General features: G+C 37.0%; 1 protein-coding gene across 6 annotated transcripts in view; it reads right to left on the reverse strand.

Annotated features, from left to right (window-relative positions):
• Positions 1–19,708: 19,708 nt before the first annotated feature.
• Positions 19,709–25,610, reverse strand: part of VTA1 (vesicle trafficking 1) — a 36,779-nt gene continuing 30,877 nt past the window's right edge. For 5 of the 6 annotated variants that reach the window (XM_061378296.1, XM_061378295.1, XM_061378298.1 and 2 more), the window contains exon 8: positions 19,709–20,308. In XM_061378296.1, coding sequence (XP_061234280.1) covers positions 20,163–20,308 — 146 coding nt within the window. In that variant the 3' untranslated portion in view covers positions 19,709–20,162. Of the gene's footprint in view, positions 20,309–20,587; positions 20,664–25,610 lie in introns of all 6 variants that reach the window. The other variant, XM_061378300.1, reaches the window with a different exon arrangement.

Here is a 25,610-nt window from a genome sequence, read left to right on the forward strand (position 1 = left end):
GAATGCCATCCAGAGGGCACGCTTGTGAGGTGGGCTGATGCCAACCTCATGAAGTTTAACCATGCCAAGTGCAAGGTTCTACACCTGGGTCGGAGCAATCCCAAACACAACTACAGGCTGGGCAGAGAAGAGATTCAGAGCAGCCCTGTGGAGAAGGACTTGGGTGTGTTGGTTGATGAGAAAATGAACATGAGCCGGCTTCAGTGTGCGCTTGCAGCCCAGAAAGCCAACCGTATACTGGGCTACATCAAAAGGAGCGTGACCAGCAGGTCGAAGGAGGTGATCCTGCCCCTCTACTCTGCTCTCGTGAGACCTCACCTGGAGTATTGTGTGCAGTTCTGGTATCCTCAGCATAAAAAGGACATGGAACTGTTGGAACAAGTCCAGAGGAGGGCCACGAGGATGATCAGGGGACTGGAGCACCTCCCATATGAAGACAGGCTGAGAAAGTTGGAGCTGTTCAGCCTGGAGAAGAAAAGGCTGCGTGGAGACCTCATAGGAGCCTTCCAGTATCTGAAGGGAGCTATAAGGATGCTGGGGAGGGACTCTTCATTAGGGACTATAGTGATAGGACAAGGGGTAATGGGTTAAAACTTAAACAGGGGAAGTTTAGATTGGATATAAGGAAGAAATTCTTTCCTGTTAGGGTGGTGAGGCACTGGAATGGGTTGCCCAGGGAGGTTGTGAATGCTCCATCCCTGGCAGTGTTCAAGGTCAGGTTAGACAGAGCCTTGGGTAACACAGTTTAGTGGGAGGTGTCGTAGGGGGGTTGGAACTAGAAGACCTTAAGGTCCTTTCCAACCCTAACTATTCTATGATTCTATGGCTGATATTTGATTGAAGCTGTGCCTAGGAAAAGGGGTGGAAAGGTGTTCTATTGTGTATGTTTTCTTTTTCTAAATCAATTATTGGAAGTTTGTTAATTGGCAATAAATAAAATTATATTGACACAGTTTTCTCTGCGACAGTTTTGGAGTCCCTTTCTGGTATTTATAAGCCATTGTAAATAATTTATTCTCTGTTACCCTAGCTCTCCCTCTACTATTACTGTGTTATGGCAGGCTGTAGCTACTTCTCACATGCAAGAATGTTCCTCCTTATTTCAAAGTAAGTCTAAGTGTTTTTCAAAAAGCTTTGGGTACTACTGTGACCTTAACTAACACTATTAAATAGAAATTCCAGGTGGGGCTAACTCACTGTTGATTTTGTTAACTGTGTGATTGTCATTGATAAATATGTTCAGTTTCCCTGCAAACTGAGACTTATTTTCATGAAAAGCCAATTACATTTACATATATTTATATATAAATAAACAGATTCCTATTATGCAGTAGGCAATATCATGTTTACTGGCTATTTCTGAAAATAACAGGAAGCCTTTTTAACTGTTATGGCACTTTTTAAAAGATGGTGAGATGTGAAAGGAATAAAGTCATTACTACAGAACTTGATATAACTCTTTGCACACCCAGTTATAATCTTTCAGATACGTTTTTTGCAAGCACTTAGTTTAGATTTAATCTAATCAGAGTGACTGTAAAAAATGATTCACAAGTTTTAGGTGTACACCGTTATTACATAATACACAACCATACTGAGAAAAATGCAGAGTACAATGTTGTGCAGCTACAAGGGAAGACTGAGGTAAACTCCAATGGTTTGTTCCTGATGTCACAGAGTTCCTTTAACTCCACAAGAAGATATTCTAAAATAATTTACCATTTTGCATGTCAGCTTAGTTGATAGTCAAACGACTGTCAGTATTTCTTCAGGTGACCCTTTCAGTAGTTGAGGGTGGTTTATGCTGTATGCACAGAAATAAAGTGAGTACGCTTTCCTCAAATGGCTGTCAAATGAGTGAAAGGAAACCTTTCTGTAATGGCTGCAATGAACATTAATAATATTTGTTAGTTTGTCATCCACTTCTACTCTTTCTAGTAAAATTTTCTAGTAAAGAAAAGAGAATAGACCACAATTAATTCAATCACAGCAGCAATAGATGGAAACAGACTACATACAGCTGCTGTATTTCCTTTCTCTGAAAGTGATACCAGCATCTAAATAAAGAAAATTTGAAGAAGAGAAGGAATCCGGCTTACATTTTTGGAAAGTGTAATAATAAGCCAACAATATATTTATGAAGACAATTAATAACACATTCATCTCAATGGCTTTGGCAGTCATCATTTGGTCTCAGTTTCCTACTACACAGTGTCAGAGCTCAAGGTATAAATGCTCTTTCCATCTGCACAATCTCCCTTCTTGTCTGCCCTCCTAATGCTTATTGCTTATGATGAACAAAGTCTCAGCCTTCAGTAAAGTTATTCCTTAAAAGAAGTAACGTGCAGTCCAGACTGGGCTCTTCTGACTTCTTCCCCCCACCTGCTCCATACTGCTCCTGAGAATCTGAGTGGTTTTCTGAATTGTCCTCTCATGATCATACCCGATTGTTTTAGCCTTAGCACAGCACCAGCTCATTAGTTGCCAAGCAAGATCCTATTCCATCTTCCATGGTATTTCATCCACCTCCCTGGCTAACATCTGCTGCTGTGCTGTCATCATGCAAGGGCTGTGAGAGGGCTTACCTCTTAAGCGTACCTCTCCTTCTGATACTGAATCTGAGTACCTCCTTCAGTTGGAAGTGATATCACTTATCTTTCTTTCTGAAAAGTGCCTTTTTAACACATTGTTTGTGGGTTTTTAATTGCATGTGGTAATCCTGCCACTTCTACTGAAAGCTCTGTGAGGCCCTTAATATTTTGGACTCTATGATGGAATCTCAAGACAGATGGAACTTCTGCTGTGGATCTGCGTGCACCTCTTCCTGTGAGTATACCGAACACCCCAACAAGACCTACCTATACTGGCATACTCAAAACACAAACTAGATGCAGATGACTCTAAAGAGAGGTCTTTAGATCTGCTAGATAATTCAGACAAAAATCAAAGCATTTCAAAAGAGGGTTAATTAAAGAGGTAAAGAACACTCACTAATAAATAAATAAATAAATTAAAAAAAAAAAGGATATAGGTCTTTTCTGCACAGAGAGATTGTTGCATTTCATCAACTGAGACAACTGGTGCAATCATACCCTAGCACTGACCTGATAATATGAGGTAATTTACATCCATCTGCAGGGAAGATTGAACTATGATAGGAAAAAAGCATACTGTTGCTCCCAAAAGGCATTGTATTGATGTAACTCCTTACATAGCTCTGCCAAAACAGAAATCATACAGATCCAGCCCTAAGGTGTCACTGAAAGCTATTACCAAATACTATCTAAATTACCCAAATCACTTACAGAATTACCAGGTTTGATGTAGCACATATTCAATAGAAAATGGAGCCAGGACAACAGAGACACACTGTTCCTTCCACTATTACAGTCTGGGAAACTGTATATAAAATGAAGATACTGAAAGAGAAAGCTTTGCTATTGTCTGTCATTAACAAGGCTATAATTGTTACAGCCCTCAGCACCAAGATTTTATTAAACAGATACAAGCAGGCAGTCCCACAACAGGAAAAGACTTAAGGAGCAGCCTAGAGTCAGTTTTAAGGAAGGACTTATTTTTCATGCTTGGTCTACTAATTCCAGTTATTGTTTATAAATCTTTCATGTCAGAGTACTGCTATTAATGAAAGCATTTATGTTTACTGCCTTTATTAATATCCTCTGAAAACTGACACATTTATCTTCTCTAGCACTAATAATTATAATACTAATATATTAGTTACAAAGAGCAAGCTGCAGTCAGGAAAAGACAGTTAAATTCAACTTTAGTTCAAAGGACAGCAAATAAAGGCTTAGTTGCAAAACTGTGCAACTAAGAAAATCAGGCTCCACTGGAAAGTAAAGCACGTCTTTAAAGAGCCTTAACCTAAGTACAGCTGAGAACGATGACACTGAGCAGAAATGTAGGCACTTCCTTCAATTTTTTTTATCTGTTTATTTTTTTTAACATCTATCTTCCTTACTTCTTAAGGCAACAGTGAAATTAAAATTGCAATTCATCTTTTCTCCCTTAAAAAGACCTTTAAAATCTTTTGCACTAGAATCAATTACATACTACACCTAACAGGTATTCGGGTACATGCTGAAGACTGGAAACAGCTTCAGCAAAGTTTCCAGAATCTTAACTGCTTGACAGCGAACATAATATTACCTGGAACTGAAAATTAGAAATGTACTTTAGGATACATTTCTCTAATCTAGAGATTAGAAATGTATCTCTAGGATAAAGTTAACTTTGGTGGATAACCTTTTCTACCTGCATGTAGAGATGCAAACCAGAAGTCAGTGAGGGAAACATAATGCAGTTTGTCATGGGAATATGTTGCATCAATTTTGCTATAATGGCTCACATGGCTTTAGTGAATTTGTGTGTAATTTTGACTGCATTGTGCTTAAAAACTGCATTTAGCTGTACTGTATCTATAAAATAAGGAAATTACATTATTATAATTACTGCTTTAGCACAAGTTTTGCACTGTTATTGAAGTATGAAAGTCTCTTCTTTCCTCAAGACACAGTTCTTTTAAAAGTATGTTATCTGAAGTGCAGGCAATTAATGTGAAAACTTTATTTTAATAGTACCTAAAAATAAAAAGGAAACACTTTTTCCATTTCTGTTACAGGGATATTCTACTTAAGTTTAGCTGATGCCAAATCTTTCCCTATGTCTGATTTGTAAGTAGCAGTTTTCATGTTCCCTTTGAAAGACCAAAAACATACGAGCAAATAAAACTGGATTTAGTATGGCTTCAAAGATGTTTCAGTGCACATCAGCTTCAAAATTGAACAATTATTGTATAGTGTGGAAGGATGGTTGCATGACAGAGGAAGACCTGCACTCCTTGGAGTGAGCAACCCAGTCTTTAGGGTGTAAGGGAAAAGGCCAGGGCCTAGCCCTGGCTCTTGACCTTTCTTGAACGCCTTTAGCTGAGAACAGTAAACAACTCTTGAGGAAGTGCCCCGGGGACTTTCCAGAAGTGCATCTTGCTTGAGCAATGTAAGCAATCCTGTGGACAGCTTGCCATCGCCAATCAGATGAGAGACCGTGGCGTGTGACAGCGGGCGATCACCAGTCAGAAGAGAGACCGTGGCGCGTGACAGCGGGCGATCACCAGTCAGAAGAGAGACCGTGGTGTGTGACAGCGGGCGATCACCAGTCAGAAGAGAGACCGTGGTGTGTGACAGCGGGCGATCACCAGTCAGAAGAGAGACCGTGGTGTGTGACAGCAGGCGATCACCAATCAGAAGAGAGACCGTGGCGCGTACAGTATAGCAGTAAAAAGATCTTCAAAGGCATTTTGAGCTGAGGGTAAAAAATAGAGCATGATCAGAGACTAAAGTTTCTGCACTAGTATAAAATGCAGATTTAATGCATTAGAAATACTAGTCCTAAAGTATAGCTTGTTCCCAGTAAAGGATATCACCAAAATGCTTAATAGGGGTAATTGAAGACACTGTTACTTCATCATTCAAGGGAACCTAACAGTCTAATTTCATGATTTAAGCATAACCTGACCACTTCAACAGTAAAATACTGAAACCAGTATTTTAATAAACCCAGGTCCAGAAAGCACCATAAACCACTTGTAACCATCCACAGCACTGATGGCAGCAAAGCAGCCCAACCCAGGCTTCAGTTGCTATGCTAGCACTCCTATCCTCAGTCCAGGAGGGTTAACCAACAACACTGAAATTCAAGCTGCCACGATTTTACTGTTTGCAGTATTTAAGACAATTTAGACATGGCTACTTTTGCTGCAATAATGCTCCACACTTGAAGTTAAATAAAAATGTGACCTTGATTTGCACATGGAAATAAAGAGCTCCCTCTTGTCTTTATCAGTTGGTCTAAATATTCGGGATTTCAACAGCGTGGGGAATGGGAAATTGATATTTACACTACCCAACTTTAAGCACTTAACGTACTTCCTTCCCCCTCCCGGTCTCCAGTGTCTGCCAGGTTTACATTTGCTGCAGCTATAGCACCTTTGTCCCCTCTGGGAACAAAACACCAGAAATGGCATATGGCCTCAAGCTTTCTGATAAGCAGCAAGGAAACAGGATTTAAATTCACATGACAGGTACTCAGCTAATCATTTTTCATAAATGATAGCATTATTAAATTAGATATTAAGCAGGGAAAATGTGTTTGTGTGTAGAAACAGAACCATTCATCTACTTCAAGTCATCTACAGAGAAATACTTTAAGGATCAGATTCTCATGTACTTAGTTGATTTTTTTTTTCTCCACACAATTATGCAAGCTTATGATGTCAGACAACATCATCAGCAGTTCTGGTCAAATAACTGAAGACAGATGCCAGAGAATACTACTTGGTTTTCAAATATGCAAATAATTTATCTATAGAAATCTATCCGTGTCTTCAAAACAATCATTGAGCTGAGGAATTATTAATATCAAATTAAGAGGCTGCCTTTGGAATGGACAATGTTGGATTAGAAGACACTAGAGTCTAAAAATATATTACTTTCTCCAAACTTCCTACAGTTACAACTGTACTTCTTGTAGACCACACATACCTGAAGCTTCCTTACCTTGTTCTGAGAACAGCAGGTAAACTGCTGCTTGAAGCAACTCTCCACCTGGGCTGATAGGTAAACTGAACTGGAATCTGTCTGGTATTTTGAAAACAGAGAAGCTTTCAATAGTACATATCAATGAAATGTAATGGTTATGGGCATTTTAGAAAAGGATATGATGATTCTAAAGTTTTATTCTGTATCATATTGTCATACACAAAATTATTAACTCTGCCCACTTGAGTATAAGAAGAGATGGAAATAGGAACAGTGTCAAACCCAAAACTTTAATTCTTGATTGGTGACAGTGTGCCATAAATTCCATTTAGTTCCATACTAAATTACTGCATTAGCACACTCGGGATCAAAGGTCCTGCATTTACACAAAATACATATTAAAACATAAATGTTGAAGCAGAACTACAGGGAAAAAAAAAGCAGAAAAGCACTGGCGGATGGAACTGATACAGAGAAGGCAGATTAGACCATTTACTGGAGTAATCTATCACAGTGCTGATGCCACCAGCTCCAACCAGACAACTAAAATGGGCACGGTCACTGCCCCATTAAAGCCATACGTCTGGTTAAACACACGAGAGAACGGTCTGAGTAGTATCACAGAATCATAGAATAGTTAGGGTTTGAAAGGACCTTAAGAGCATCAAGTTCCAACCCCCCTGCCATGGGCAGGGACACCTTGCTCTAAACCATATTACCCAATGCCTCATCCAACTTGGCCTTGAACACCACTCTGCTCCAACCACAACCCCTCATATACCTGCACCAGCGCTCCTCCAGCAAACATGGAATTCCAAGGAATTCTAAGGAAACATAGCTCTAAAAACCAGAATTTGTGCTGAAAACACTGCCTGCGGAGCACATTCTCATTGTGCGTTTCAGGATTGTTTTTTTAAAAACTTACAAATAGCTTTTAGACTGCCAGCTGCCTTTGCAGAAAAGCAGAGATAGCAGTTGGGGATGTCAGAACCTCTCCAACACCTACATTCCTAGATATTGCTAGATATTCTAGTACATATTAGATGTATTTCTAAGATATATTAGAAATATTTATCATGAATACATTTTATGATTAATAAATTGTATCATTTGAAATAAGAAGCATTTGACTGCTGAAGCTTTTATGATTTTGGTTCCCTCAATAGTAACTTTTCCTAGATGTTTATTGCTTCTAGACAACATGCTTAATAGATGAAGGGCCACTAGTTGAATGGACTCATAAGAATTTACTAGCAAAGCTAAATAAAAATTAAAATTCTAAATGGAGTTTAGAAATAGAAATCCATCACTGAAAGCAAAGTCTAGGTTTGATTTTGGTACGTTTTTGTTTGTTGTTTTTTCCCCTTTGGTGCTAGTCCCATGTTAGGATTATTCATAAAGTAATCAAAGATAAATATAAACATGCACAGCTCTTCCTTTAGAAGTTCATATCCATATTATGACAGTAGGAGAGTCAAAGCTCTGCCTGATCATTTTTCCATGGTTCCTAGTTTTGCCAAGGATGCAGTAGACAATAATTATTGACTCCAAATAGGCAACAGTAGGAAGTCTAACAGTCTGTAAAGAGATAGCTATTGCTTTGTTGTTTAATTAACACTGGATATACTTCAACACATAAATACACTTCCATTTTAAAAAGAAGAATGGTGCTTTGTGAAACACTGGCATGCTTACGTCCTGTTTATTTTGCAATGCATGGTACTGTGGTCAGAAGTACTGTTCTTGAATACCCATCAGGGCAGCATCAGACACAAAATTAATACATACTCAAATCTTACTTTGTTTTCAAAATGGCACTCCTATTTGAAAGAAATTAGTCAGAACCAAAGGGAAAATAAAACAGCACAGCTGTTGAATAGATGAAACCCCATCTAGAAAATTGGCAGCAGTTACGCAGGGTAATGACAGCTAGTCATGAAACAGGGATTCTGTTTGACATGGTGGCTTGCTTTGAACTCTCCCTCCTTGGTTCATCTGGGTTTGTACCCTAAGATTTTGTAATCCAAGAATCTTCCAAAGGACAAAGTAAAACTTGATCAAAATGGAGTGTGCACTGCAAAATACTGACTCATGCCTAGTCATGTTTCCCTGGATTATTATTTTGGCAGATTTTTACTTGGCAAAAGTCAAGTTTCACATCCAATACTGTAATTAGAGAAAATAAACAAAGATGTATCCCATTAAGATATAATACACTATTATAATGGAAAGAACAACTGAAAAAGCACTATTTGGAATAAGACTATATGCAAAAATATCATACGAAGTGATGTAATTTTCTCCTTCCATTTTACAAATCACTTATCTGGTATAAGATGCACAAGTAAAATATTGTAAGGAGAAAAACAAAAAAAAAAAATCCCCTTTGGTTAGTGTGCTGATATCTAGGAGCTGGCAAGACACAGAAATAAGTGAGTCCCCGCCATCCAGAGCTAAGCTTCTTTGCACATGAAAGCAGATCTAGAACAAAAATAAGTTGTGGAAACCCGTATGCTGGCAAAAAAAGCATAAGGTAATTCTATAGCATGCCAACAAGGTCATGGCACGGGCAGAAAACTGCACTCTCCAGGTGTGCCCAGATCTAGGTAGCCAGACAGTAATTACAAATTCCATTCCCAAGCAAGTATCAGAAGTGGCAAAGATTGTGCAGGTAGAAAACAACATATCTGAATAAATGTGACAGAGAAAAATCTCCATAATGTATACATCTTTTTATACCACAGATACCAGACCCTCATAACACAAAGCAAATGGACAAAATCACAATAGCCATTGGTGACATTTAGGCTGTATAAACTTTGAACCGGTGTTAAAAAACTTCAGAAGCAGTTTAGTAGCTAAAATCTTCAGAACAAATTAAGCCCTAAAGATCTGATTATCTGGACTATTTTTCTGCTTTAATTATCTTTGTTTTCACTTAGGGCAACCTAGATGTAAGTTTTCTTGCAACCTCAATTTATTACTTTCCTTCTTTCTCTGGAAGTTTCCCCTCACTTTACACACTCTACAATCATGTCGCCAAAGAGTATCTGTCCCTTCTCCAAGAACCTGCCATTCCTGTAGCAATTATATGGATCCATGAAATCACACTTGCACCAATGTGGAAAATACAATGCATATGTATAAGCATGCTCCAACTCATCCGCATAAACAAAGCAAGCCATTCACTTCATAGAATCATAGAATAGTTAGGGTTGGAAAGGACCTTAAAATCATCTAGTTCCAACCCCCTGCCATGGGCAGGGACACCTCACACTAGATTTCAGCAACATTCATCTTGTCAGCAAGTCACATAATTTTTACAACACAACTTTGAGGAAAGAAAAGCTACTGACAAGTCTGAGGTACCTGCCATTATCGTTGCCACACTGCAGAGGTACAACTCGCGCTTCTTTGAAACTGTTTATGTGATTTGTTCATGACTCATGGCAACTCCAAGAACCAGCAAGCTGGCTAAATGTGTGAAACAGTAATTGAAAGCAGTCAGAAAGAGGTGAACAGCATGAAAAGAGTACTTTTTCTTGCACACATTCATATTGCAAAATCTCCACTGCAGAGAATTCAACATACTTATTGAAGGTTCTGATTCTGCTCCCAGGAAAGTGCTAATTTCATCATTTTAGTTAAAGATCATTGACTCGAGATTTCTCCTCCTAGAAAACTTGCTATCCAGACACTAAATTACATATTACAGAATCAGACATTACTAAGATGGAAACCAATGTTCACACACTGAATTTTATTAGCTCTATTTTCATGTAGAATCTGACCAGGTAATTTTTCTTCTCTCCCTCCCTATTTTGATGACACTGATCAAAATTTGTTCTGCCAGGGAAAGGAACTACTGAAGAAATCTATTTGCATTCAACAAAGCTGAATGCTTACAACAGATGCCAGGATTTAGTGTGATCATGAAGCATTATGGCTTGTTTGTGAATGCAGTAACACAAGTTATGAAGCTCCATTTCGTATCAAGTGTAGCATTTAATGAAATACCAGCTAAAAACAGATGTGCTATGCAATCTTTTAAAGCTACCCTTCCCAAATCTGGAGTATGTTTAAATGTCTATGAGGCAAAATACAAATTAGCATCAACGCTTCCCATTTACTTTGTCTCTAATTTTAAGTACAACAGTAGTTAGTTGAGAACTTCACTTAGTAAAATCTCTGGATAGAAGATGCCTGTACAAATCTCTCACACTTCAGACAATCAAATGAATCTAGAGTAATCCACTAACAAAAATTACTTGAAGGATGAGTAAATTTTGCTGGGGAAGTTTCCTCTTCCATGTCTAGACTCTCTGAAATTTGAGACTTCAAATACATAAAACCTCTGGCTTCAATTATATTTTTCCAGAGACTAATACTAATTGCCATTAAAAACTTTGATTTCTTTTACACTCACAAGAATGTGTTAATCTTATTATGGTGTCCCCATAGATCAGAAATAGATATTTACAGTACTGGATGAAGAAATTAGCACACATGTCCCCCAAACCTCCCAATGCAGTAAAGATGTAGACAGTTCATCTTCAACATTTGTTTTATTTCAGAGTCTGGGTTGTTTTTTCCTATCTTCCATTCACTTCCATGTGGAAATTTTTGTGTGAGATGTGCTTTCCAAATACAGTCCTTCTACTGGGCATTGCTCAGAGCATATCTGGAAAGAAGGATAAATATGAATTTCTATCCTAAATTTTCTATTACTTTATATTTTGCATGTGCATTAACTTTGTAAGTTACATTGCATCTTCATCAACAGTATCTGCTATGGTCATTTTCGTGATGAAAAGGTATCTTAACAATTTGTATGAAAAAGGTTAGTTAAATAAAACTAATTCCGTCTAAGATGTATTTTGTCAAAGTTCCTAGGCATTTCAGTGTAATGTCAAGCATTTTGAACTTAATCACCTAGTAAGTGCCAGTCAGCAAGACCTTTGTTTTGGAGAGATGATGGATGAACCTAAAAAGATGTAGACGGATTCAACATCCACCACTTGCTTGCCAAAACCTCGAGAAATTACCTTAAATCAAAGTCTTAATGGACAAAGAATTTCAGAAAAATGGGTGGTAATCTCACGTCCTCTCTGGAGTGCCCTACAAAGAGAAAGCCTCTTCAGTCTCTAAAAACATTGTCTGGAAAAAAAGGTTCCCACCCTGTGTTTTCCATTTCCTTTTTCTAAAGGCTTGAATGTGAAAGAACTTTTAAGTTGGGAGGCCTAAACAGATGTTTTCTCTTGGGAGCTCTCAAGTCCTTATATTTTGCATAGCTGAGGACTAAAAAATACAAGGAAGTTGACTGAAGATCAAGAAATTTCTAGATAGAAGACTAACAGAGCACTAGGCATTGACAGAAAATGTTTGTAGCCAGTAATCTTATTTTTAATCTAACACTGGAGCTGTGTGAACCAAGGAAAAAAAGAAGTGATGATGAATTGTGACAGAAGAATTAGAACTGATAGAACTGTAGAACTAGGGCTGATTTCAGTAACCTTGACAGGCATTTCCACCTTCAGAAACTGAAGAACCTGCAGGTGCTAGAACGCAGTAGCAGGGTGTTGAGCCTACTTCAACATGCTTAGGTTCAGAGAGCTTAGTGATTTGAGCAAATACACATGGGTCTGTAAACCAGACATATTTAGGCAGAAACATCCAGAGATTACTTCACAGAAAACTGAGTGAACAGTACCAACAAACATTACAGAGTTACTATGAGGAGTGGCTGTATGAAGAAACTTTCACATTTAATGCTGTTTGTATCTCACTTGAGCTTCAACAGGGTTGACTGCTAAGTACTCCAAGAAGCCTGTGGGAGAAATATGTCATCTAAAGCTCTGTGGTTAAAGGAAGAAAGCTCAACAGTGCTCACAATGCTCTCTTCGAAGGACAGCTCAATGTTCTAATTTAGGTAGGTGGCTGAGAGTGAACAGAACTCCTTTTTCAGGACCACCTTCAGTATACATGGCAGAGCCTGTACTGTGGCGCCTGATCATGCTCCTGCATGTGTTGCTGAGAATAAAAAATTCTTAGCTGTGTTTAGACATATCTGCACCATAAAATACATTGACAGAGCCTTCAAAGGCGTACTGTCCTTTTCTGCATGTCTAGTGCAATTACGTTAGATAAGAGTTATCATTATTATTTTGTATAAAGTGCAAATAAAAACTTCAGCATTTCCCAACAGAAAACATAAACTGAAAAAAGACTTCCATCTAAAAATCTGTCAGTATAACTATTATGAGATTAGAACCTCCACAATGGAGAAATAGCAGCATACCACACTTGGATCCATTAAACCACTGCCATTGTTCTAGCTATATTTTACTGAACAACAAGGAAAGCTTTCTACCCAAACACAGCAAGCACTTACGTCCATGAGCACTCTTATTCCCTCAATAGGACCATTCACATGGATGAAGTTACTCAGGCAATTAAGTGTAGGATAAAGGCCCGATGTGTGTAAAGTTTCTATTATCAGAGGGCTGTTGAGCCTAAGTGCATGCAGAGTACCTGCATGCCTGTTTTACAAATACAGATTTAATATCTACACTGAATAAAGTATTTTTCCCAAGACTTCTCCAATACACTTTACTACCTGCAGCACAAAAGAAATATTTGCTGTTTTTTACAACATCTTACAAGCGTTTCAGTACGGCTAGTTCCTGCAAAGCTGCAATCACACCATGAGATAACAGCTTCTACTTTGAGCAGTGCCTGTCTTGGTAATATGCTATACGTCTAGAGCTTTGATAAGCTTTTCATATTGCAAGTTTAAAAGTGTCTGTATTCAGAAACATGCAAACTGTATCTAGATAGTCCTCCACAGTCACAAGTAGACACACACTAGCTATTGATTTCATACAGTGCACAAAAATCTCTTAGTTCTGCCCCACACTCACTATTATTCACAGAATACTTACTACGCATAACAAACACTAGACCTAATAAAGACAAAATGCCGTGTCACTAGGAAAAATCTAGTCATCACAATGTCTCAGGTCCTGCCATACCTTTATTTACAAGTAACATTTCCAGGTATTTTGGGAAATGTACCATTACTCAAAAGCTGGCAGAAGCCAGAAAAACCTTCCCAAAAGCTCACTGACAAACTGAAAATATAACTCCAGAATCACTTCAATCTTGCAATCCAATACATAAAATTTATCAAGAGGTCTTAAAACAAATGTTTTTTTCCCTAATGCTTCAAGAAAGCCATCTGTAACTAGACCTTTTTTTTCAATAGGTAAGATTTTCATTACCTCAGTAGCCCTTCTTTGCATCTTACACGTATGTATCTTTGATCAACGAGAATCAAACCCAGTACTGACAGTGTACTTACCCTCTGTACTGAATCTCACCCAATGCATCCTAAATTCACATTAACCCACTGAACTAGGTGAGGCTGATAATTATTTCAGCTTCCAGAATCCTAATTTTCATTAAAAAAATTCTCCTGATAGAACCCAAGTGAATGACTTTATAATTTGTGCTTTTAGTTTCACTCTAGTCCTTCAGTCAAAGTCATGGAATTTTTCCCAGTTCTCTGCAGTATTTGCAATACCTTCATCTGATGCACAAATCACATATGACTCAGATGGTGACTGTCACCTAAATCTCTGATACATGAAACACAATTTCTCTATAGGCTGATCTCACTCCATTTCCATCCCAAAAATAATTTAGAACTTACTGCAATATCTTTTTCCTCCAGCTTTAATCCATCATTAAATTCTCATGTTAATCTATTTCCACCAAAGTATTTTAGAGCCTTATTGTCAAGCATTATTTTTTCTAGGTAAATTAAATTCACTGCATTCACTTTCTAAAACTGAAGTCTCACAAACCACCCAGGGTGAGGGGCATAACAAAAGGCCTTAGAGAAAACATACTATATGGTATTATGTCTATCTCTGAACTTCAAGTCTTTTGTTCACAATCTGAAGTAAGCTTTTGCTTAATCTTGTTGTTAAACTAACAGGTTTGAAGTTGATGACAGATTTCTTCCTCTCCTCCCCCCCCCCCCCAATTGCTTTATTTGTTGTTCTGATGTAAAACACTAACTCTGAACTTATAAACTCAACAGTTTTAAGATATGAATTAGATACTACTGTGTACAAACTGCTTTTCATTATTTAAATCTAGTGTCTCTGTATTGCAGATGTTCTCAACCCTGACCATTATGTGTTAAATTTTCCTATCTTTTTTTTTTTAAAATACTTATTATTATACATCTTCTCATCACATATTAATGCCTTCTCTACCTCTCTAAAAACTATTTATTTTGGGAACAAAAAAATCAACCCTTGTCTTGATTACAAAAATCCTGACTCTTTAAGGTGTGTTGAACCTAACCTCATTTTAGAGACGGGTTAATTGAGGCAAGGAAAAACTGAGTTTCACTAACTGCTTAGCTGGAGGTCTCCAAACTTCTAGATATTTTTGTTGGTTTCCATCTGGGAATATGTCTCTGAGTTTATTTCCACAAATTCTTCTTTAAATATTGTAGTCATACTGCTGTCAGAGCCCCTGAACTTAGTAGGGAACTATAATCACTACATTTTTCTCCACAGCACATACACCAGGTAAAGCACAGACCTGTTAATCTCAAATTACCCAAGAATGCCTAAGCATGTGGGCTATCACTCATGCTTAGCATTGTATTCCACAACAACAACCTTCTCTCCAGCTACAGACACAGCAGAGATTAAATACAGACAATGAAAAAGGGGAGGTAAATCAGAACAAGAAGGAAAGCACAAAATGAGGAGAAAGCACTTTAAGCACAAACATGAATCTCTCTAGTTCTCTGCAGATATCATGCAATTACCTATGCAGTCTCCTAAATCTTCCAAAAAATATAACATTTTTAATGAATACAAAGGTTCCAAGGATGACAGGACTGGTACTCTCCATTTTCAGATGCTTTCTACTTGTATTTTTTTCTTTCCTTTAAGCTAGACTCTTCCAACTTTCTTTTGCGCTGTAACTCCCATTTCCCCCAGTCTGCAGCAAAGAAGTGTTTGAGGTTTTTTTGTTGTCTTCCTGCAATCTTATGCCTTAAGGTTAAGCTTTTTTCTCAACTCTTTCAAAGTTCTGGATAAATCGGCCAACAACTCTAATCTGAGTTAACCAGTCACTGCCCTGCTCCCATTCCATGTGGGTATTTTACTTTCTTCTGCAATCATTTCGTACCTCCTTACCATTCTGTGGAGAATGCGATTTCTCCCCTGGCATATGTTTCCACTCTTTGTTTGGTTTCAATGTTCTTATTTACCATGTTCCTATTCTGAGATCATTGAGGGCATTACATTCTGTAGGCATATATTACGTAGCAAAGAATCTCTAAGATCTGACTGTTCCAATACTCCTAAGCACCAAAAAGAGCTCTGCTGACAACATAATAGTCTTTTCTTGCTGACAGTGAAATATCTAAGGTAAATTCATGTTTTCTCTAGCTCTCTTGTTGCTACAGCTGTGCACTAAAAGTTGGTGAAGCAGTAAGAAAAAAGGACTGCTTCTTTTCCCAACAAACTTGGTTAACAGTCCAGCACCTAAAACAGGTACTCTGAGGTGACTGTGAGGAAGTTCCTGTAAGTATCAGGATGCACAAGTGGTTTAGAAACTTGGAATCAAAATTTCAGTTCTCCCAATCTAGATATCCAGGCTCAGGCTCTAATTCTATAAACCACATACAACACAGGACATTTTAAAAGAAAGCAATAATTGTACTTTATAAGCAAGGACACTTTCCAATCTCAATCAGGAATTATCATGAAGACTTTACAATAACAGAAACTATCTTTGATCTTTCGTACAACTAACTTCCTCTCAGCCTGTGTTCTCATTCTTTTCGTAACTAGCTCCTATTTTACTGTTGACATGAAAAAGGAGAAAATCAAAGATCATTCATTTGGAATAAAAGCTAACTTTTGGCACTATACTAGTACTTTAAAAATTTAGCATTAGGAACAACATTTGTCAACAGTAACTATTTATTTTTATCTGACATTTTACCAATACTTGTAAACAAGGCACTACTTATGTTTTTTGGAAGGCATTCTTACAGCCCACCATTGATTTACATGCATTATATTAAAAATGCACAGACGTGTCTGCCCACACACCACCCCCTAATTCTACTTCAGATAGTAAGTTTCTCTGATGTTAATTTCTCATATTATGTAGCTTCAAATACTACAATTACAATCACATTCTGTAATATGGTCATATTTAACTCTATACTTCTGAAACTTCATTTACAAAGGACATCATTAAAAATTCCATAAAATGACTGCAACAATTTGAAAAGAACACTTCTAGTATTAGTAAATCCAATTACTGCACATTTGAAAAATATCTCCACCAGTTCATAAACTATGACCAGCTTCTGCAACACACTTTTCGAAGACTTTTGCAGGAATTCTAAAGTATAAAATGGAACTTTCCCTGCAGAGAGGTAAAAATACAAAGAACTGCCAAATATTAAGTAATACCAAAAGCCTTTTAAGTAACAAACATTGAACAGAATTTTAGCTTAACTAAAATTTTAGCTCGCGTAAGTAGCAAAACAGAATGTAGAATATCTGACAGAAAACACTTCTTTCTCCTTTCTTAAGCAAAACTGAGAAGATTGAAAACAAACAATCCAAATGAGAAAAACCAACAAGGATGTAGGTGGCAATCATAGTGAAGAAGAGTTGTTGACTGTAGCACGCAACAAAAACTGCACTCTCATTTAATACTGTACTTGTACATGTTGGGAGCTGGTTTAAGAGGAGCTACGGGTTGATACTTCATCACTCAGAGCGGCTGTAAAATGAATCAGTCAACACTTAAAAGCTCACACCATATTTAACAATGGGGCCATAAATTCCAGTGCCTACCACAAATTCTAATCTGGAAAAATTACAGGCTATCTACATACATTTTCCTGACATTCCCAAATATGTACACACTTTTTCAACTGTTCCGCAACACTGGTTTGTACTTTTGAGCTACTTGATGCACTGAAAGCTGTTCCAGAGGCTATATTTACTGGAATGGAAACATTTTGCTATAACTTACTTAAGACATCAGTTTTATCAGGATGATAGATACTCAATCTGTTGCATCAAATGTTAGCAGCTTAGAAATATGGCTTCAAGCATGGTTTGATGGTCTGTTACAAAAATTCTTAATTAAAAAGTAAATGCTCAGAGCGAAATAATTTTATGCAAAATTACAGTCAATATGCTAATTCAGGTACAGTGGTCTGAAGGTCAGTATTAGAATATGTTTTATATGCTTAATATTCCAGAATTTGTGAGAATTTTATATGCTAGATCTTCAAAACACTTAATTTATATGTAGAAAAAATGTCCTGACAGCTTTTCTGACAAATTCTAAACCTTCTGTGTTAGCATTTTCACTTATTATCACACTTATTTTAATTTTTTTCCAGGCAAGACGAGGTTATGCATTTGTAAATTATGACTCAAAAAATTGCTTTTCGCTTTTTCATTCTTACTGCTTTTTCACTGATGATACCCTCGTTTCCTAGAGGAATCTAGAGGTTCAACACAGTGATGGCAACAGACAATCTTTTAGACGCTTTAAGAAATACGTAAACATTTGTTTGCAACTTTCCTAGTTACGTACTTCTATTTCATTTGATCACCAGTAAAATATTAATTTTAATTGAAAAGCCTCAAATAATACAGTATACCATAGCTTGCTTATTTTTCCATGTAATACAAAAGCTTCAACATTCTTTTAATTAATATAATTCTTTTATAAATAGAAAAACTGACTTTCCTCTTCAAGTGGTGGGGACTGAAGCTGCTATTAGGAAATACTGGTATGATTCCCCAAATGAAAGCAACTTCTGACTTTTTCTTATAGCAATGATATATATATATATTTCTACATGGATCAATGTTCTGTATGCTTATTTCACCTGAAAAGTAGCTCTTCCAATCACAGTGTAACAGCACAATACCTGGAATAATTTACAGTAATTCAGTTTGATACTAAAGTATCTTGCATGAAGCACCATACAAAACACAGGCTTATTGCCCACGTTTGTACAATATTATTGTCAAAAAAGTTTCAGACTGATTTGCTCTAAATTTCCCCAATTAAAATCCAACCCAAATCACTGTCCAGATTAGCATGCTGTCCCATGTCAGAAACCAACACAAACAATACCAGACATTTTCTATTAAAGATCAGTCAACGAAAAAGCTTCAGTATACATTTACAAATTTCATACTACTCTTTTCAAACCTGCTGTCAAAACCTCTACACTCTTAAGAAGATACAACCAGCTAAACTTTGATGTATGCTTATGTTTGATTTTTTCCTCATCTTTTTACTTTGACTATCAGACTTTAGTCACTGCAAAATAGTGCAGTTACAAATACATGGATTTGATCCAGCAGCTTTGAAAGAAAGATCAGATAATATGTCATTAAATTATTACATAAATCAGACATGCACTATGGTGTACCCAATTATTATGTCACAGCATTTAAAAGACTACTTATTCTTTCTTTTAAACAGCATGGATGGATTTTTAACAATCAAGAGCTCTATAATTGCAAGGGTAGACCTCAGAAGGACTCCAAATTTGGTTTTCAAGATATTTTAATTAAATCCCAAGTCCAAAAAGTCTCCAGAACAAAGCAGACAGGAAGAATATTAGCCGGAAATAAGAAGCTCTATGACACTAACACCAGAGATGAACTTATACTGCTTTAATGGCTGAAAAACATGCCTTTATTTTAGCTTCTTAAAAGATGGAACAGCCACAAAGTAAATCTCCCTAAAAGTTCAGGTGGTTTAGAATCTCTGCCTCCAGTTTCAGGATCATCTCTGATAAATATTAGTACTTTTTCTTAATTACCCATACATATACAAAATTTTAAGTGTTCACACAAAAGGAGCAAGAACCAATAATAAGAATACATGTAGCAATCCCAAGAGTTGTGGGGATTCGGTTTGGAACACCATCATAATAACTCTCTCTGAAGTATCAAAAGATGTTTTTACCATCATGTTTTTAAATGAAATACAAATGTCCTCATTCTCCCTCAGCTTTGACTATGTCTTAGATAATACCCAAATAACATATGTATAGCAAAAAGTCCTTCCCACATGCTCTCATTTCCAGAGGAAAACACTAATCTAACCTACCATTTTAAAGCTATTACACTTATTAAATAATTGTTTGAAATAATAAAATCAGAGTAAGAACTTTAATAAAACATTCTCATCCTCAAGTTTTTTTACATTTTCAGCTTTTTCCCATTCCAATAATCTAGATATTGCAAGATTAATTCTAACTCTTGAGCAGTGTTCACAGTACTTTCTTTAGCATTTTGCTTACGTCAAGCCACTGCATTCGTATATTTCTAGCTCCACAGTTTGTAAAATGAAAACAGAGTTACCTACTGCACCATTAATTGCTAACCTGACACTGAAACAGTAATTTCACTGTCATGGTGATGGGACTAAGAACTTCTGTATAACTCCACTCCCCTAACAGGTACAGTAATAAGCTGTTAGTTCTTTAGGCAAAAGCCATGAATCTGTTGGATAAAGGCTTCATTCTTTGCCAGTAATCAGTAACTTCAGGGCCTTCTGTAGATTCTGTACAGCAGTGCTCACATCTTCGTATTGCAAAGCACTGCCAGCATATTTGCAATATTTTTGAGCTCTGGCAAAGTCCTCTGGAGTCAAATGGACTTCCCCTGCAAAAACATAAGTATTACAAAGTTACTATGAAGGAAATCTGATAGAGGCTTCCTTTCCATAATTTCTGTGTTTTACTTATATGTGGGGTAACATGAAAACCAGTAATATTTGTGGTAATATTACAAAGACCAAGCTATGATGTTTCTTCTGTTCACTTTTCTTTCCATTCATGTAATGCTTTACTTCTTTGCTGCTGGCATTTTGAAAAATGTAAGAGGATCTTTCTACACACTGGTATTTATATGACCCAGTGCCTTTCAAAAGTAAGTCAATACCTTTGAGAAAGATCTGCTCTTCATCTAAGAAAAGGAGAGCTTTATAACAACAAGTTAGTTGTAATCAATCTTGTACCTGGCAAGAAACAAGGACAGTGGGTTTTGTGCTTACAGTATAATTACTTTGCTGTCTTCTTCAGGAATAATACAGTTAGAAACTGTTCCTTCTGAAATGGAATAACTATTCAAAATGCTGAAACATTTCTCACTTGTTTCTGGTTTTATACATTTTATATTTCTGTTTATCAAGTAATATTTATGTTTTCAATTTCATTATGTAAGATGAACAAAACCAAAATTTATCTCATTAAATATGCCAATTTTTGTAATACCAGAGAACACTACCAAAAAACCTCTCGTAGTACAAAACAATTAACTGTTATTTATTACTCAGAATATTTTCTTGACCTATGTTAAAACATTGAGAATTCTGTACTGCTCAGACACATGCACTCAGTCTTTTAGAAAACATACTGGGGACTTATGCCTTAACTGGCAGAAGATTTAATATGCAAACAGCATCACTGATGTGTGCATAAAGTAAAGCACAGTTATGTTACTGTCTCTCTTTCCACGCACAAATTCACTGGGAGTTTCAAGGCTAATCCCATGGCACTCCAATAACCTACAGATAGATTATAAAACCTTTACTTATGTTCTTTCAGAACAACTTATCTTATAAAAGACTGGGTTTTACGGACATAAATCATTAATGCAATACTAGAGAAATATGTACTTATTTAATATTTTTCCCACATACCATTTTATAAGCAATGAACAGATTTCACAGATTAAGAAAAAACGCATTTAAAAAGCACCACAGATTTTATATGAAAATTGGCTGAACAAAGATTTAGCTAAGTACAGCTTCCTAATTTTAAGCAAGAACATGAATATACTTAAATCCATGTTTTTTATGTCACAATTTCAGTTAGCTGGATTCCTTTCTTCCAAAATAAAACTGTTGTTAGCAATACTGTGCGAACGTTTACTAAAAAAATCTCAGTTCTTATCAGAAAACGTCTATTATATTTGCTTTTCCTTTTTCCAATCTTATTATTTAAGAAAAGCTTTTGAACAAACAAAAAAAGAAAACCTAGACTACTTAGCTGGTTTTCAAAACAACCCTACCTTGGTAAATAGCAGAAGGGTTAGTGCTCTTAAAATTAATAGTATCAATTTTTAAAAGATACTCTACAATTCTACTTAATCCCCTTCAATAAATAAATATGAGCACAAAACTACTGTTGAGTATTGAGGCTCATGACAACTTGGTGGTCTCATTATCACTGCAATGTATATTAATTTACTACTGAATAAGTGAAGCCACATTAATTCCCTTAAAATACATACACATATGAGCAAACAGATGTGAAGGAGTGCATAAACACAAGCACACACTTAGGTTATTTTTTGACATAAAGGCACAGACTAAAAGCAGCTGGGGTCAATCTGCAACCACGTTACTGAACATCTTTAAGAAATTAAAACGACCAAGTTCCCCTCAAAGTGGCTTTATGCTATGATGCCAAAAGAAACTACAAAATCATTCTTTAAAAATTGGCCAAGGCATCAGCTCAGTATTCAACTAATTTATTGGAAGGAAGCCTAAATTCACCAGTCTAATCTTATTTTTGCAGTATGAGCTCTATTAATGTTTTCCTGGCATAAAGCCTTATTTGTTATGAAATCTACTTCAGATGCTATTATGACATAACTTGAGGGGAAAAAAGTTAACAACTTAACAATTTTAAATTTATAAACCAGAATTTACACAATAAGGGTGTTGATCTTTTGATGTGCTCAGCAGTGGCCTCAGGTCCTACTGAAGTCAGCACCTCACAATGGACAAGCAGAACAGAAATAGCTCTGTGTTAAGTTTACAAAACTATGTGAAACTTAACTATATTGTCTATACTTACATCGAAGTTATAACCACATTAAATTAGTAACTGGCTTCAATTTACATATTCTATATTCTAAGGGTTAAGCAGCTTTGGAGAAAAGCAAAGCAGCTTTGCAGATAAGGACCAGGGGGTGCTGGTAGACACAGATTTGTTCATGAGCAAATCATCTGCCCTTGCAGCAAAGAAGGGTAAAGGGCATTAAGAGGAGTGTTGCCAGCAGGTGGAGGGAGGTGATCAGCACTGGTGATGCCAAACCTGGAAAACTGTGTCCAATTCTGGGTTCCTCAGTACAAGAGAGACTGACATCCTGGAGATAGTCCCATGAAGGCCACAAAGATGATTAAGGGACTGGAGCACCTCTCATATGAGCAGAGGCTGAGAGAGCTGGGACTGTTCAGCCTGAAGAAAAGGCTTAGGGAGAACTCTTCAATGTAAAGAAATACCTGAAGGGAGGGTGCATAAAGAACAGCTCCACGCTCTTTTTAGTGGTGTTCAGTGACAAGACCAGAGGTGGTAGGAACAAACTGAAACACAGCAGGGTCCTGTCTGAACACAAGGAATGAACTTTTTTTACTGTGAGGGTAACCAAGCATTGGCACAGAGGGGTTGTGGAGTCTCCATCCTTGGAGAGATTCAAAAGACAGCTTTTGTATTAACAGTGACACACTTCCTTCCATGCTGCAAATTAAACCATGGGGAGAGCGCAGGCGCAGGGGGAGACACAAAGGACATGGCCCTGAGCAACCCATTTTACAGGACCCCCGAGTTGAGCAGAAGGGTTGGACCAGGGGACCTTCCAAACTCAACCATCCTGTGATTCTGAACTCTAAAAAAGCTCAACAATACAGGTGGAAAAAGTACACTGTATTTACCCTGAAACAAATCTGCTTTTGTGTTAATCAGAAATTACTAGCACTGCAGTTATATTTATTACTGAAACGTGACAGACACATGTAATATATAAACAACAAGCATCATTCTTTAAGAGGAAAAGAAAGTGAAAATCAAAAGGCAATTTCACTAGAGATGGTGAAAATCATGTGGGGAAAAAAAAAGTAGGTTTGGAATGCAAATAGTGTGTATTTTACATGAAGTATCTGCTTCACCCCGGTATCCTTTTCTATCTACAAGAAGTTTTCTCTTTTTATGAAGTTGCTCAAATACAAAGGACTGGATTTAGCAAAATTTTAATAATGCAACCAGATGCATTATGTGACAGTGATGGCAAAGGTAACGGAAATTATTTTTGAAACAACATGCTCTTTTTTCCCATTATAGCACTTAAGATATTTGAAATAGAAATCCTCAAAGACTTTTTTCATTAAGAGCATGAAAACACATAAAATGCCAATTATTATTTCTACTTCGTGTGTAAAAAAATCAAACATAATTATATATATACCTAGAATGGACAAATGGTTTCTCTATGCTATGTCATCTGTAGAAGTGGGCATACAGTAATGTAAGACAACTTCATAAAAACTGTGTGTAGCACAACCATAAATGCATTTAGTGTTAGTAAAATCTAGAGGTAATAAATTTCTAAAGCAAACTACACCACAGAAGTGTGCACACACATTGTACAAAGTCACTGTGCAGCTCTACCTTCTGTTGTCAGAGATGTTAACCAATGCTTCAGTGCATAAGCTCTGACACTTTCAAGAGTCAATGTTAAAGTTCAAAACCTGTTCCACAGGACAGGACAATTATTGAAGGACTCATGCTGACTAGAATCAAAGGAATATTGCTATTCTAGCTTAATTTTCTTTTGATAAAATATTCCACTCTTCTCCACCAAAAGCTTCTCTCCCATAATATCATTAATCAAATTGCTTTTCCTATGTTATGGTATGGAAATAAAATATGTAATTTATTTTAAAAATATACATTTGATAGTACTACCAGAAAGAGCTTTGCAGGAACATGCGGAATATCCTTTTTGGCTATGCCTACGCTAGTACATTCAACAGTGCCAGGGAACGTGTCTCAGCACTCAAAGTTGACTGCCTACACCTTCAAACTGCTGGAACAGCTACCAGTATGGTTTTGGCCTGTGCAAACTAGCACTTTCCCAAACAATTCCTGGGCATGACTTGTGGTCAGAGCAGGCTAGAGACCATTCAATATTGGCAGCCTTCACAAACTACCTTGTTTAGAAGGTTTAAAAGTTTAATAGTATGGATGTGAGTGGTTTTGTGCCAGCTGTTCTCAAGTGTTTTTACAGGCATGTGTAATTTATTAGTATAGACACAGACATAGTGTCCAAACTGTGGAGCAATTCTACTTTGCACTGTGCTAGCTTTATGTAACTATCAGAGAGAAAAAAACTTATCCCTTCTTCCTACCCAAAGGAAACTTCAGTTCCATGGGAATGGTGCATACCAAAGTCTACCCTCAATATGCAGCAGCCAGGATCTAGCCTGAACGTATCTACTGTAACTCAGGAACTGAGAAGGGCTTCTCATCCCACAGTTTAATACATCTGTTGTGAGATACAGGCATTTCTAAATCTACTTACAGGTCAGGGAACAAAGCTACTATCAACAGAATACTGTTGGCATTTAAAGGACTCCTTGGCAGCACAACAAGTATGACAACTGCTGTTGCTCTTACATGTATAGCTGAAACATGGATGCTTTGGGTGATGACAGGACAGTGACAGGCAAGGACAAACACTTTCCATTGATCTCAAGCTTAATTCTATGCGTCCAAAGAAAACTGTTACATGTATCTCTGCTGACATATCCCTTATGTCTTCCCAAACGCCTCCATAACTGACAGTATATTTTCTAAGCTTTCAAAACTGAGGATCTGTATGAGCTCTATCACCTCTTCAGGTGCACTTTTGCAAAACTTCCTTGTAAGAATCATAGATTCATAAGAATCACAGAATCGCAGAATGGTCTGGGTCAGAAGGGACCTTAAAGATCATCTAGCTCCAAACCTCCTGCCATAGACAGGGACACCTTCCACTAGACCAGGCTGCTCAAAGCCCCATCCCGCCTGGCCTTGAACACTGCCACGGATGGGGCACTTTAAGCTGTTACAAGATCCAAACTTGTAGTGATGCAACAGATGTGCAGAAGAAGGCAGTCATGAAAATTCTCAGGTCAAAT

This window comes from Neopsephotus bourkii, unplaced genomic scaffold (genome assembly GCF_033783945.1).
Source record: "Neopsephotus bourkii isolate Nb327-2 ecotype Australia unplaced genomic scaffold, CSIRO-AGI_Nbou_v1 NB_1765, whole genome shotgun sequence".
Classification (NCBI taxonomy): domain Eukaryota; kingdom Metazoa; phylum Chordata; class Aves; order Psittaciformes; family Psittacidae; genus Neopsephotus; species Neopsephotus bourkii.